The sequence below is a fragment of the Pholcus phalangioides genome, unplaced genomic scaffold, assembly GCF_987345545.1.
Source record: "Pholcus phalangioides strain wild (caught in Gottingen) unplaced genomic scaffold, Ppha-v1.0 ptg000039l_1, whole genome shotgun sequence".
In the NCBI taxonomy this organism is placed as follows: Eukaryota; Metazoa; Arthropoda; class Arachnida; order Araneae; family Pholcidae; genus Pholcus; species Pholcus phalangioides.
In genome coordinates, this window is record NW_028301625.1 from 15,784,107 (window position 1) to 15,799,867 (window position 15,761).

A 15,761-nucleotide genomic window follows, 5' to 3' on the forward strand; every position below is an offset into this window, starting at 1 on the left:
GGGAAAAACTGCATGGATCAACATTTAGTATCCATTATGATTTTAAAACAATGTACTCTCTTTCAAGGCCTACTCTGTTTTCGATTGCCCAAAAATATTTGCATGAGGTAGGCCTGGGGTTTGGTTTGTTACATCCACTAACCTCACCAGGCATTGTGCTCATTTTCATTTGTTTTTCTCTGTTCCAAGTTGTTGATATGAAAATCACTGGCCCTCCAAATTTTTTAGTCTCCTTGGACATACAAGATCAAAAAATTTATTCATAATGGCGTTCATGAGTGCTGACATAATCATCCAAAGCTATTAGTATTTGCTATTCATTTTTTTTCCCATTTCTAATGAAATCAATTGGCAATAGCACTTGTTTTTTTTTTTTTGCAACATTCTAATTGTCAGCTCACATTGACACTACTGATGAAACATACTGCCTCAGCTGGTTCATCTCTTATCATTGCATTTTTATTTTCCTAATACTTATTATATCCATGAAATTCAGTATTGTTTTCCTTAATAACATGTTTTAAATTTTATGTTAGGCATATCATTCAGTTCTTCAAATGGCTGAAAGTAGATCTAAATACCTTGAACTCCAAATTCCTATGTGTGTTATACCTGCAACTATAAGCAATAATGTTCCTGGAACAGATTTCTCTCTCGGAGCTGATACGGCTTTGAATGAAATAACTGAAGTAAGTGTTAGTTTTTTTTTTAAAGAATGAACTTGAAATTTAGTGAATTCATTAAAAATATTTATTGAATTACCATATTAATTGGCCTGTCTACCATGTTCCCTATGCTTTTGAAAATACAATTTTGGGGGCTTATGTATGTTAGTTTTTTTTTAAAAAAACACAATCTTCAAGAAATCTAACTATGAACAATATTATAATAGTATAGCACTCAAATATTGACTAATTGAATTAGTTTCACTTATATTAACCCTTACAGCGGCAATCCCAAGATATCTCGTGAAACTTGATCTGCTTTATTTCGGTCCCCACAAAATATCTGGTTCAGTGTAAGTTCAACTATGATTTTGCATACAAAGACATACCATATATACTTGTGTATAAGCCAAGTTTTTTTTTCTTTTTGAAAAATTTGTTCCTTAAGTTGCGTGGGTCGGTTTATACAAGGGTCAGTTTTTGAGGAGAAAATATAGACACCCCCTCTTAATTACATCAAAATCATATAGCTACATGGCCTCCACACAGCTAATTTGAAGATCCGTGATGTCATTGAACTGCTTTAGATGATGTCACTAATCAGTACAGTAATATTGTAGCTATAGATGTGTTGCTGATCAGTAGAGTGATTTTTGTAGCTATGTTCAAACCTCACAGGACTGATGGTGGCCAAAGCAAAAAAATCAAAAATTGTTTGCTTTAATACCTGTTGGACTAGTGTCATTTTTACAGCGGTTATATGTGAGCATCATCAAGCCTTTTAAAGATTATTTAAGGAATTTATTAGATATTTGACAAATATTTGGCTGCTATTCAGTCCTTTTGTCGAATGTTCGGTTCAGTCAAATAATGCTTAGGTATTTGGCCAAATACATGTAAATCTAAGCACAACAAATTAATTTTAAAAAATATTAATTTGAATTTTCCCCATAAATTATAAATTTACTGATTAGGCCTATATTTAATTCTGTGGTGTATATCCCTTTCTGTGAAAGAGGTTATGTCTAGGTGAATTTCTAGAATAAGGAAAACATGAAACTGAAAAAAAGAATCTTTCTGCAATAAGGTAGAAGTGAGCATGAATTATACAGGGTGTTTCATGAAGGACCCCTGACTTTGAAAATAAATAACTCGGAAACGGTGATAGATAGAAGCATGAAACCAGTGGTATGTTTATTAAAAAAACACTAAGAATCTGATACAGAAACCTCGAATTTAGTTTAAAATTGCGCCGATAGATGGCGCCATAGGCGACATTACCCTAAGTAGGCTGTACATACTGGGTAATGCAAGCAGACCTCGTTGCATTCACATCAAAAGCGATTCAAAATGTGCACCTTTCACACAACACACATGTCGCAAACGAAGAATGAAATTGTCAGTGACTGTAGTGTGTCACTGGAAATCGACACACAAGCTTGATAAATAGCCTCCTCCATCTCGTCGAGTGTTAAAGGACGGTGTTGCGGTAAACAATGTCCTTCGGTGTGCCCCACAGAAAGTAGTGGCAGGTTGTGAGGTCTGATGAATATAGAGGCCAGTCCATGTCTTTTCCCTTAACTGTTGAATAGTTCAACGCAATAACTCTATCAGAAGTATTCGTCCAGAAAGTCAAAAAAGGATTGTGTGTACGGTGTGGGTGAGCCCCATCTTGCATGAACCACACGTGCATGGTCGATCATCCAACGCTTTTTGAGTGGCGACAAATTGTTTCGAAAGCGCAATATACTGCTCAGTCGTCACAGTTTCTCGCAAGGAAAAGGGCCCTATAATGCCTTTGCAGGAGATTGCAGCCCAAACGGTAAGTTTTGGGCAATGGAGTGGTCGTGCATGAGACAAATGTGGATTTTCGGTACCCCGAAATCACCAATTGTCTGTTAACGACACCATCCAGATGAAAATGCGCCTCATCTGTAAACCATATTCGGGCGACATGGAAACCAGAACCATCAATCATAATGAGCATCTCGTTAGCGAAATCCTCTCCTTGTCGTTCAGTTCGAACTGGTATGGCGTGCCGGCATTGAATCTTGTGCGGAAACGTGTGTAATGTTTTCCGCACGATTCTGTACATGCTGGATAGCGTGATTCCGGATTCAGCTGCAAGTCTGCGGACAGATTTATTCGGATGACATTCAATAACTGCAACAAGTACCGGTGCATTTTCAGGTGTAACGAGGAAGTGGGTGGGACCCACATTTCCAACTAACACATCGGCCACATTGCTGGTCTGTTGAAATTTTTTGAATAGCTCACGAATTGTTTTCCCATCTGGGCCTTTTGCGACTTGAAATCACGTTTGAAAACCTCTTGTGGCAAGAGGGCTGTGATTTAATCGGTGGTACTTCAACACAATAAACATGTTCTTCCATGGAATACATCACTTCCGGAATTTCTTTCACTATATGCTAATAGCAGTCATGTTTCAACGGCGAAATCTTCGGCGACTGATTGCTGTCTGCGTCTGAGCTCTCTTTATAGGAATCTGTGGTGCCACATGTGGCGCCATCTACCAGCACAGTTTGTAACTAATTTTTGAGGTTTCTGTATCAGATTCTCAGTTTTTTTAATAAACATACCACTGGTTTCATGCTTCTATCTATCACCGTTTCCGAGTTATTTTCAAAGTTAGGGGTCCTTCATGAAACACCCTGTACAAGAGTTCACTAATTGAGTGGTGTACCTAGACAAGATACATGTTGAACTACTGAAAGAGGCAAAAAGGGACAAAGAACGTCTAATAAGGAAAAATAAGAAAATAAGTCAAATTTTAAGATGCATTACTAGTTGAGAGTAAATAATGGTTGACATTTTCTTAATTAGGTATAAAACTGTAACAAGCATGGAGAAAATAATGATTCTGTAATTAAAATATTATATATCGTTAAATTTAATTGTCAGCATCATGGCAATAAAAATATTTCAATTAATTTTTTTAATATTTATTTAATGTAATATAAAGCATAATTGAAATTCAATATCGATCATTCGAAATTACCAATTTTATTTTGAATCAAAAACACCAATTTTATTTATAATTGTGATGGGTTTTAAGAATTTATTTTTGGCTGCTGAATATTCGGTATTTGGTCAAGACATTAGCCAAATATTTGGTATTCGGTTAAATCACTATTGGTCGCATCCCTAGAATTTATGGACAGAATGGATGAGTTCCGAAGATAAAGAAATAACAAAAAGCGGTGCCTTAACCCGCAATTGTGCAAGTGGCACAACAATTCCATAATTCCACAAAGCATGGAATTCTGTTTCCACTGAAATAAAATCATGAAATTCTTTAAAAAGTGTTGTATCAGTAATGCAATGGATGGACAGAAGATGACATTCACTGTAAGAGTGATGACGGCACAGTTGAAGATGAAAACAAAAATTTACAAATACAAAAAAAACAACACAACAGGCAAAATGCCCAACGAGGTGGCTGATAAAAAGATGCCCATAACAAATATGGATGTCATATATTTCAAATTACCATATATATATTACCATACTGTTCGATGTAGAGCTTGGTGAATAAGAAGAAATGGATTAGAAGGTTTGAACCACATTTTTCATTGCAACTTTTATTACATGAAAATATATGAATTATTCTTTCCCCTTTTAAATTCTGTTTTTTTTTGGGGGGTCGGCTTATACACGCATTTTCTATTTATTGAGATTTTAGTAGTCCTGAAGTGAGAGGGGTCAGTTTATATACAAGTATAAATGTGATAAATACTAGTTAACAGACTCGCGATGCGAGGATCCGGGTTCGAACCCCACAGTGGTGGTCGGCTGAAGTTGGTTTTCTGTGGTTCCCAACTTCAAGGCGCAAATGCGAGCCGATCTCCCCGTTAAAAAGTCTCGCCACAGAGAGCAACAGTCCTACAACGATAAATCATTCAATCATAACACTTCACTCATAGTTAGGAAAAAAAACTGGTGGCAGATGGCAGCACTACACATAACAAGCATTACAGAGAAACATAAAACTTCACGTCAGGTTTCACTACACGTACACGCACATTCCCGCATGTACCGATTCGTTGGGGGGTTCCGCGAGGGGGGGTTGCATGTGTGGTGTAGCAGTAGTAGGTAGGGACTCCAAAAAATGGCTCGGAGATCCATGATGTCCTTAAGTCATCCACCTCGTTGGGCAATTTGCCTGTTGTGGCGTGGTATTTGTATTTGTAACTAGTTATGGTAAATACTAGTTTTGGGAACAAAATTTATAAAAAATGCCTATATTTTTATAAAAATTACAATAAAAATAGTTATTTGTACACAGTATACTAAATGGAAAGTAAAAAGTATTTTTGATAATGATAGCTTCATAAAATCTAAGTTGCCCCGTGGCCGAATCGGGTTCTTATAAAAAAAGTACATATTTCCTGAAATCTGTGCACACAAATATTATGTGATTTGATTCTTTTGGATTTTGCTTCAATTTTTTTCCCCCATAAAACCTGGGTTTTGAAAGCAAGAAAAACTTTTAGTCATGAGTTGAAATTAAGTAAGAGTTGCAGACCCAGTGAGTTATCATTGATGAGCATTAATGAATTTTTTAAGGCTGGAAATAACTTTAACCTTCAGATATGAAATTGTGACCAGTCTGCAAAAATGGTAGATGCCACACCAAGCCTTGGAATAAAATTTCTAAAAAGCATGAAAAAGTTTTTCATCTACAATCATTGTCAGTGTCATGCAAGAGCTAATGTAGCCCTTATCTCATCGACCATCTGTCGTAGAGGTCCAACTTAGAAAATGCTCAAAGGCGTTCAAAAATTACCCTGTACCAGTTATGAGAGTGAAAATACAATGTGTTACAAAATAAAAAGATCAAAAGTTTTATATGGTCCCCTTGTCCTCTAACGTCAAATTACAAAGTTTTTGATCTGCATCTCCTGAGGCCAACAGAAAAAATTCCATGTTTCTAAGTACAATGTTGACTAAGATATTTGAATTTGAAAATCTGAGAAAAGTTATGAAAGAATAGCAAAGACTAACGGACAAGGTTCCTTACTCAACTTTTCCCCAATTTTTAAATTTGAATATCTCAGCAAGTATTTGCACTTAGAAACTTTGCATTTCTTCTGTTTTCCCTCAGAAAAGACAGGGCAACAACTTTCTAATTGGTAGTTAGAGGACAGGGGGACCATAAACAAATTTAAATTTTTTTATTTTGTTACACACTGTATTTTCACCGTAAAATCTAGTACAGGGTAATTTTTAAATGCATTTTGCTCGTTTTTTTTAATTGAAACTATACCTCCATGATGGATGGTTGATAAGATAAATGCTGCATTAGCACTTACAGGACACCCTGTATACTATGTAATATCCGCTGTTACACAACCTAGTTAACACAGAGTATGTTATAACTTCTGTTCAACCAAACAATTCTTACTTGATTATAACTTAATCGCTACTAATTCAGCAATTATCTTATGCTAGAATTTGAGAAATGTAAATTTTTCACAAGAAAATCATTTAACACTCTTAGTTCTCGTAACTCATGGTAGTATAAGTGGGGTATTACTGCACTTGGAATTAACGAATTACATAACATACAACCTAAACTCAAACAAAAAGCGAACATAGGCCTAAATGTTGAAAATCTTTAAATAAAAAATGTACATACAAAAGGTTATATATTAAAAAGTACTTATACTCTCTTTGTTCATAAATATTTTAGATATGTGATAGAATACGTCAGTCTGCACAAGGTACAAAACGTAGAGTTTTTGTGGTTGAAACAATGGGTGGCTACTGTGGCTATCTAGCTACACTTTCAGGATTAGCAGGTGGAGCTGATGCAGCCTATATTTTTGAAGAGCCATTTACATCTAAAGATCTCATAGGCGATGTGTCTCATATGCAATCTAAGATGGCTGAAGGTGTTCAAAGAGGATTGGTTTTAAGGTAATTTAAATGTGTTGTTGTTTTTAACAAGCAAGCAGCTAGTGATTGTCTCATAACAGATACCCTAAGCTACCTACCAGCATCTTGTCAAATCCACTCTTTTGGTGTGCTAGTTTGCAGACAACATGGTCATTTTGTGATGGCTCATTTGTGTGATGATGTATGCCACGAGTAATGTTTTGTACCGATGCAAAATTCTAAAAGAAATGTCAATACATTCAAACTCAGTTATAGTGACAAAAAAAAGATTCCACGGAATTTCATCAATATAACTGAGGTGTTGTTACAATCAAGGTTGACGTTTTTGAGATTTTTTAAGTATAAAAAATATAATCAGATGCAATAATATGCTATGTACAAAGCCTCCATACTATGCAATATGCCAGGCATTATTGATTATGATAAATAATAAAAAATAAACTATTTTTTTGTTTTGATAAAATTATGGCATACCTGCGTAATTGGAAGAAATATTCAATTTTATGTTATCTCCATAAAAACAATTTGATAAGAAAAAGTTAACCCCTCCCACGCTTCCTGGATTGAGTCATGGAGCTTTGATGCAAAACACTTTCAGAACATAACACTATTCGAAAAGACCTGTAGATAGGATCAAGCAATTTGTTGGAACCCTTGGGTAAAACAACCCTGCCGTAATTATTGAAGTAGATGGGGTTTGGAATGATTCTCGGACATATCTTCAAATAAAACGCAAAACTCAAAGAAGTAATGAATGAAGATAAGAGCTAGTGATAACAGATCCCGATCCATGGGCAAATGCCATTAATTTGCAATAAATACAGTACTATAAATGAAAGGAGCACTGCCAATATATATACAGGGTGATTATAAAAAAACTATCCCGACATATGGGCCCCTAACTATCATACCATTCACAGAAACTGAATGAAATTTTGGCATAAGGTATTTTGATGTATGCGCTCAAGAATGATATGGAAAACAACAGTGTCACTCTAACAGTTACGGTTACAGTGAGAAAATTTCGAAAATATCAAATAGCAACACCAAGTTTTTTGTATTGGAATGTGATCTCCATTGTGAAAAACCCTAAATAGCGTTCGAACAGCAACTGTAGCATGAAAATCACCAGCGGTAGATAGGCTAAAAGTGAGGACAACCAATAAGGACAGAGAAGCAGCATAAAATAAAGCATTTTATTGTGTTTCACAAATTTTCCACATGACCTTGTGGAGGACTAATCAGGCTGGGATCTCAGCCGAAGAAACGGTGTGAAGAATGAAACAAACATTAATGCTCTGGTGCACGGCAAAGTCATTTTTACTTTTTCCTTGCCTAGCTCCGGGGATTTTCGTGCTACAGGTGCCATTCCAACGCTATTTAGTGTTTTTCAGTATGGAGATCGCATTCCAATACAAAAAACTTGGTGTTGCCATTTGATATTTTCGAAATTTTCTCACTGTAACTGTTAGAGTGACACTGTTGTTTTAAATATCATTCTTGAGCGCATACCTCAAAATACCTTATGCCAAAATTTCATTCAGTTTCTGTGAATGGTATGATAGTTAGGGGCCCATATGTCGGGATAGTTTTTTTATAATCACCCTGTATATATATATATATATATATATATATATTCCTGTGTAGAATGCGTGAAGACTGAACAATGAGCAAGTCCAACATTAACCATTTAATAATTTATTATTTTTTTATCATTATGTGTCAATGGAACAACGAACAAACCAGGGCTGGACAAATCGGTTACCGACATGCCCGGAGCATGTAAAAATCCCACTTGGCACATATTTTTTCCAATCATATGTCCAATGCTGATATATAAAAAATCCAAAAAATATGGGAAAATATTTTTGGGGTTTATGGAAAATTCTGAGAGTTCAAACAAATGAAAAATGCAAAATATATATACATTTCTCATTATTTAAATTCTTCAATAGGTATTTTATCAATAGATGGCAACACATTTGTTTTGGATGTGTAGGGGAAATATTGTGAAAAGTAAAATTAGGCTACACACTGTAAAAGTTTTATGAAAGTTCTTTTACAAAACTTGACAAATGCAACCAATGACAATTGTAAATATGCTTATTGCTTGCATTTGTCCCGTTTAGTGTGATACCAGCCTTAGACTAGGGGCCATCACTGATCAAAAGGCGGGGGAGGGTGTGTCTAAAATCTGTCTGTGGGAAATTTACTAGTGTTGTAGAAAATTTTTAGATTTCATCATGCAAAAGAATAATTTGAATTTTTTTTTCTTAAGATAGTGTAATGCTTTCAATTTTCTATATTATCCTCCTATTTTCTTCAATAGAGAGCTGCAAATTTGTTTTTACTGTGTAGAAAAAATTTACTCAAAAGGGAAAACTAAGCAATGTTTTTTAGACATCTAAAATATTGATTTGGGCATGTATTTTTTTTAAGTTAGATACTCGACCTTGCATGTAATTTTTTTAGATTTGTTCAGTCCTGGAACAAGCATTTCCTGGAACAAGCATATTAGGGAGTTCAATTCTAGGAAAAAAGCCATAAAAACAAAACAAAAAAATGGTGGAGCATGTGTTGTTACATCTGAGATTATTGAGTTTTGTTCACATTATAAGTAAGGTTCATCAATCATTTTCTGTGGGAATCAGTTGCAGCTTCCACTTAATGTCATTATAACCAAGTTTGACTGTATTTATGCTACCATAAAATATTTTATGTTATATAGACTGTACTATGAGTTGTCGTGTTATACATATTTAATCATTTTCTTTTTTGAAACTTTATTGCATCTTTTTGTAAAAGTAAACAAATTTTCTTAATCCAAGTGAAAAAAACAAATTTAGGTGGTGCATATTTGAGGGGGGGGGGCCGAGAACATAACAAATGCACAGTGAATGAAGTATGTGAAAAAAAAATATTAAGGAGCACTACAAAGTCTTTTGTAGTGCTCCTTTTTCCTCAGGGTAGACCATTGCCGCTCTGGTGGTCGAGTGGTCATAGTGACGGACTCGCGGGGATCCGGGTTCGAGCCCCACCATCGCCACAGTGGTGGTCGGCTGAAGTTGGTTTTCTGTGGTTCCTAACTTCAAGGCGCAAGTGTGAGCCGATCTCCCCGTTAAAAAGTCTCGCCACAGAGAGCAACAGGCCTACAAACAGTACAAATATTCAGTCACTACACATCACTCACTTCACTTCTGAGATATAGATGGCAGCACTGAAAAAATCATACACAACGCTAGATATGCACTCAGACTGTTAGGTACACACATAATTCCGGCACAACTCACTAGGTAGTAAATTGCCTATGGCAATAGACCTGAGTTGTGCTCGGTTTGGAAAAAAAAAAGAAGGATAGACCATTGCCTGTCAAGACCCATTTTTTTATCATGATCATGTGAAGGAATGGTTAATTTTCATCCTGCAGTAGCAATTAATATCAGATAGAAACTTGTTTGTATTTTTCAGTATATGTTGCAGGGCATTTGCTGAGGGTATCAGCACACTACAATGTCAATGGATGTCAGTAGCAGCTCTTGGCTGGAAATTTTGGTGGTTTCCCCTAGAAATATTAATTCCGAGATACACAGTCTATTTTCCAAAATATAATTTTTGTAATTAATGGCTTTGATAATAGATATGAAGGCCATTCAGTTGTTTCTAGAATAAATAAATTATTTATTCTAATTAATTTTATTACAAACTGTATAATTAGTTATTTTGCTACATCACATCTATATCCAAAGAAAACCTCTTACCCCATTAAAAAAAAAAAAACTAAATGCATAAAATCAATCTTTTCAAAATCTCTATTTTTGGTCAACTGAAGGTTACATGCTGTATTTCTTACATTTTCCTGGAACAAATTCAATGCTGGAAAAAATTTTGTTTTGACTAACAAATGAGAGATTAAGAATGCTGTTCATAAGGTGCAGTGAAACTTTTAATTTTTTTTATTCAGATGTTTGATGTCATCTGCACTTTTCACCTACCAACCATATCAAATATAGGTGCAAACAAAATACACGAATAGCAGAAAAATTGAATTTTCCTCTCTACAACCACAGATCCTGTCATTTTTTCTAAACAACTTCAAATTTCAGCTGTTTTTTAATGTAGTTTTCATATTTTAGTTTCTATTATTTTTTACTGAAAATTCAGAAATTGGTCTATTTAAATATTTCAGTTTTGTTATTTTATAGGAATCACTTTTAAAAACCGCAGTTTTTGTTCATTGATTGTACTCAGTTACCAATCTTTTTAAGTGGTGCATATTACATTTCTTTCAACAGATTATATTGCTTTTCAAGCAAATAAACCAGTTTTAGTGGTCAGGATCCATATTCAATTTGTTCATCTTACTTTTGTCAGTGCATTTGAAAAACTAGCTACTGAACATTATTCAAATTACTTTGAAAATATAATTAAAATACGGTATTAATTTCTAATTAAACTGAGAATTTAACAAAGAAGTGTGATGAACTATAATTAATAAGCCAGCAAATAAATCAAAAACTATTTAAAAAATTAGTGATTAGACTTAACAATCACATGGAGAACTTGACATTCTGAGAAGAAAGCTTGGTATGGTTGTTTTGCATGTGGGGGAGACATAACTAACCACATGGAATTTGTTCTGATGTTGCTCACCATAAGCACTAATTCTTGTTTAATAAGGCTCAATCTGTTCAATGTCATAGTTGATGAAAACTGTCAAAACACAAAACATTGTTATCAACAATACTTGGTTGATCAGTTAGATCGTTGTTGATTTTTTAGACTGAAATCACCTTCATAAAATCTCACAAACCTCATCCATTGACTTTGATCCATGATGAAACTCCAACATACATTGATTCATGTGTTATTTGCTTGATTTGAAAGAATCATTTTCTAAGAGTCGGTTTGATCTTGGTGAAACTTGAAAATAAAGTTGAATCTGCTTATAACACTCACTTTTAGTAAGAGTTTGCATTTAACTAGCAAATTAATGTATAGTCAAACCCAGTTGTAATGTCACCATCCGTCCCAAAGAGTTTTGTTGCTATAATGAGAGTATCAATATATCAGATCATAGGTGGAATGGTGTTTTAGAGAAGCTCCATAACATAAATTCACACGTTTATTATGAGCTGCCATATCTGTCTCTTATTAGTGTTACTCCATAAATAAAATTACCTATTTTATGCTCATTTAATTTTAAGTTGTGAAAATTCATAAAAACACTGTACAATTACTTAAATATTCCTTGATATAAAACTCAGAAAAACATACCCTAACCTTTCAAATTGTTTTAAATTATTTATAAATTGAGCGACAAATTTTATAATTACAAAAATAAAATATGCAATGGGAAATAATAGTGGCATTGCTTTTAGTTCGTATTGGTTTTATAATCAGAAATTCAAAATTCGAACAATAGTTGTCGTTATAATGAGATGGTGCTAAAATGGGTATTTTACATTATGATCCCTATATGGAAGGTTTGTTCACTGAAAATTTGTGGCACTAAGCGGTAACAGAATTTGACTATTTTGTTTCGTATAATGCTGATTATATGGCAATTCTGTTGCTTTTATTTGGCAAGCAGATTTTTTAATGGTAGCGCAGATTTAATGACGGATTCAAAAAAACCTTAAAAATATTGAATATAAAAATCAGAGAAAACGCAAAGTAAATGGAAGAACAACAGAATTGTTTGAGTTTCTTCTATCGCTCTCATAATATGAGGATAATGCACTTTACAAGGGGTCAATCTTGCATAGAGAAAATTTGCAAAATGAAAGAAATTAGCTAACATGAAGGGATGGATCTAACCTGTGCTGTGCAAAAAGTTCATCTTTGTGTTCTAATCTCATTTTTTTAATTGAGGGAAAAATAATTTAAAACATGAAGAGGAATATTGGTAAACATATATGAGGAATTAATATACAGAGTGATTATAATTAAAGTTCCCGTACTCTGAGTAGTTTTTCTCAAAAACTCATCTGAATACTGCCAAATTTTCAGGATATCTTAATGAAACCATGGGAGAAAGGTTTATGTAGTAAAAAAAAAGTAAACTTTTTCACCACCAGGTGAATATGTGGTGTTCATGGTTCATATAGCATACATACAGTGCCGTAACTAGTCATTCCTGTGCACGAATTCGCATTTAGGCCCATTCTGGACCCTCCTTCCTTCCAAGTAGGCCCTGTGCAGGTGCACCTGTTGCGGCACTGCGTACGTATGTATCAGGTTTCAATGGAATACATCCACCAAAATACACGCTACATAGGTCTGAGTAGTTTCAGTATACTGACACTGCCGGTTCGGATGGAGGTATTGCATCGAAACTTGGTATATATGGACCATGGAAAAAAGACAAATTTGATTTTAAAAATCTGTACTTACACTTGGTGAATACCTGGTAGTCAAAAATTGAATTATTTTTTATTATATAAATATCTCTCCCATGGTCTTATTAACATATACTAAAAATTTGGCTGTATTCGGATGAGTACTGGAACTTTAATTATAATCACCCTGTATATATACAGTCAACACTCGTTATAAAGACCCTGCAATATAGCCACCATTCCATTACAATGACCGGTAGGATAAGTCCTAAATGTTTTAACAGAACAACACTACCATATATGTTTTACTTTCGATATAATGACTCTCCCAATATAACGTCTGTTTTTGACCGGACAAAGGGGGTCGTTATAATATCAAGCATTGACTGTCATTATGTAAAAGCTAATTTGAGTTCTTAATTTCTCTCAAAAAGTCACAATAATTGTTTTAATACACTATCATGTTGTTTGTACATTAGTGTATTAATTGCTCATAGATGTTATAAAAATTTTTTTTTTTAAAAATGAAAAAATACCTTGGACCAAAGAAAGTTAAACTCTGAAGAAAATGCTAGATTTTTTCTGTGTATCAAAAAAATTCAGGATCTCTTCTGACATGATCCCCAACCTCATAATTTTGTGACATACCAAACTATGCATAAAAATATGGTATTAGTACATACAAGAAAAAAGTAACTACATGAATTTATTCTAATCTGAAATTTTTTTATTCAATATTTTATCTAAATTTTAACCCAGGAAGATAACTTTGAAAATGTGTCAGAACTACAAATACTTTATTTTCATACACAGTGTTTTAAATTTTTATATCACTTTTGACAGTAGTTTTTTAAAGAAACAGCAACCACATTCTTTAGATTTTTAGACATTTGAATCTTTTTTTTTCTACATTGTGGCTGTAAATCCAGATTTTTCTACAGATTTACAGCTTCTCTGAATAAGAATATTGTGATGGCATGATACATAATTTCGTTGAGTACTTTGTCAAAAAAAAAATCACCTTTACTGGTTGTCCATTTCTTGTGAAATTATATTCATACAAATATATAATTCACCAAAAATATATTCGCAAAATATATTCACAATATATTGTCTCAAAAATTTTATTTTCTCAAAGTTCTAAATTGATTGCTTTGAGGCAATCTACTTCAGTACTTTTAGATGCATCTTGTGATATGTTGTACTTGATTTGTTTCAGGAATGAATATGCAAATTCTAACTATACCACAGATTTCATATTTCGATTATATTCAGAAGAAGGGAAGGAAATATTTTCGACCAGAATGAATGTTCTTGGTCACATGCAACAGGTTTGTCCAATTCATTTTATTATTTCTTACAAAAAATAAATTTTAATGTTAGTGTTCGTTTCTTTGTGACGTTATCAGGATTTTCTTGTTATAAATTAAGTTAATTATGAGTTATAATAATTTAATTATGGTGTACACCTTGAGTCAAGATTTTATTTTGCAGGAAAAAATGTAACCCCCCCCCACTTTGAGAAAATCTTGTGTACGTCAGTTTTTTTTCTTCTCATATTAACAGAGTGCGACTGCCTTTAATAAATAAAACATACAAACTACACAGATGAACATATTAAATATATTTCCATACATTAGTAAATTAATGAAAAATGGTTTAATAAACCATTGTGAAAGGACACAGCTGTTGCTACTTTGCAAAGTTACTGTGAATTTATTGGCTTCATTAAATATTTTTTCCTACTCCTTAAAGGGTGGTAGTCCTTCACCATTTGACAGAAATTTTGGAACAAAAATGGCTGCTAAAGCAACTGACTGGCTGCTTACTCAACTGAAACAGCACAAGCAAGATGATGGTTCAATTAATTGCAAAGATCCTAGCACTGCAGTTCTGATGGGTCTTGTTCGTAGGCAGTACCTTTTCACCCCTGTACAGACACTCAAACAAGAAACTGATTTCAAGTATGGATTCTTTTTTCTAATTTTCTTTTATATAAATTCTGAATGCACTCAACTCTCATTCTTATTTAATTAAATACGAATGAACAAGCTGTTACCCATGGCTCTTTCAGGGGTTCAATTTTAAAAAATTCCTTCTTATTGAATCTTTTTGTTACAAAGTAAAACTGACTGAAATTTCATTTTTAGAGCTTCAGTAGTTTCGGCTTCGGTGATGTTGCCTCTATAACCTTTGAACCCCCTTGAGGTTGAGTTTTGTGTTTCATTTCTTTAGGTGACGTTAAACTATTCATTCTTAGTGAGTCTCTCTATATTACACTGCTTGACAGTGGAAATGCAACACTATGAAAGAGTGAGTAGAATGTAATGAAAATTGGCAGACAGAATGCATGTAGAAGTAAATGATTTTAATTCCAAACAAATAATTTAATACAGGGATCGAATATACAGGTTAGGAAGTAGGACCACCTCTTGTGGCAATACAAGAAGCAACCCTTCAAGGTACCGATGAAGTAAGCGTGCGGATTGCAGATGGTGTCCCGAGGGATGGACAACTATATGCTTTTAACCATATTTCACAGTTTTTCCTCAGATTGAGGCTGAGGCAGATCAAGCAAATGACGGCCAATCATGTGCTTGATGGGTAAGAGATCTGGAGACATCGCTGGCCAACTAAACATCTGGATACCTTGCAGTGCTTGTCTGCTGCTGATTGCCGTGTGCTGTCTGGCATTGTCTTGCGGGAAAAAAAGTATTTTGCAACCCTGAAGGTGAAGTGCAAATGGCTGTAGCTTCACTCACATACCATCATTGTGCCTCTGATATGAACGGAGGTGGGGGGGGGGGACTGGCTATCCATGGTGATGGCACCTCAAACC

The 15,761-nt window shown here is 34.2% G+C and overlaps 1 protein-coding gene across 1 annotated transcript in view; it reads left to right on the plus strand.

Annotated features, from left to right (window-relative positions):
* LOC149065620 (ATP-dependent 6-phosphofructokinase-like) overlaps positions 1-15,761 on the plus strand; it is a 115,897-nt gene that overhangs the window by 88,301 nt on the left and 11,835 nt on the right. The window contains exons 15-18 of the mRNA XM_089254042.1: positions 537-689; positions 6,379-6,605; positions 14,142-14,253; positions 14,678-14,886. Coding sequence (XP_089110168.1) covers positions 537-689; positions 6,379-6,605; positions 14,142-14,253; positions 14,678-14,886 — 701 coding nt within the window. The remainder of the gene's footprint in view (positions 1-536; positions 690-6,378; positions 6,606-14,141; positions 14,254-14,677; positions 14,887-15,761) is intronic.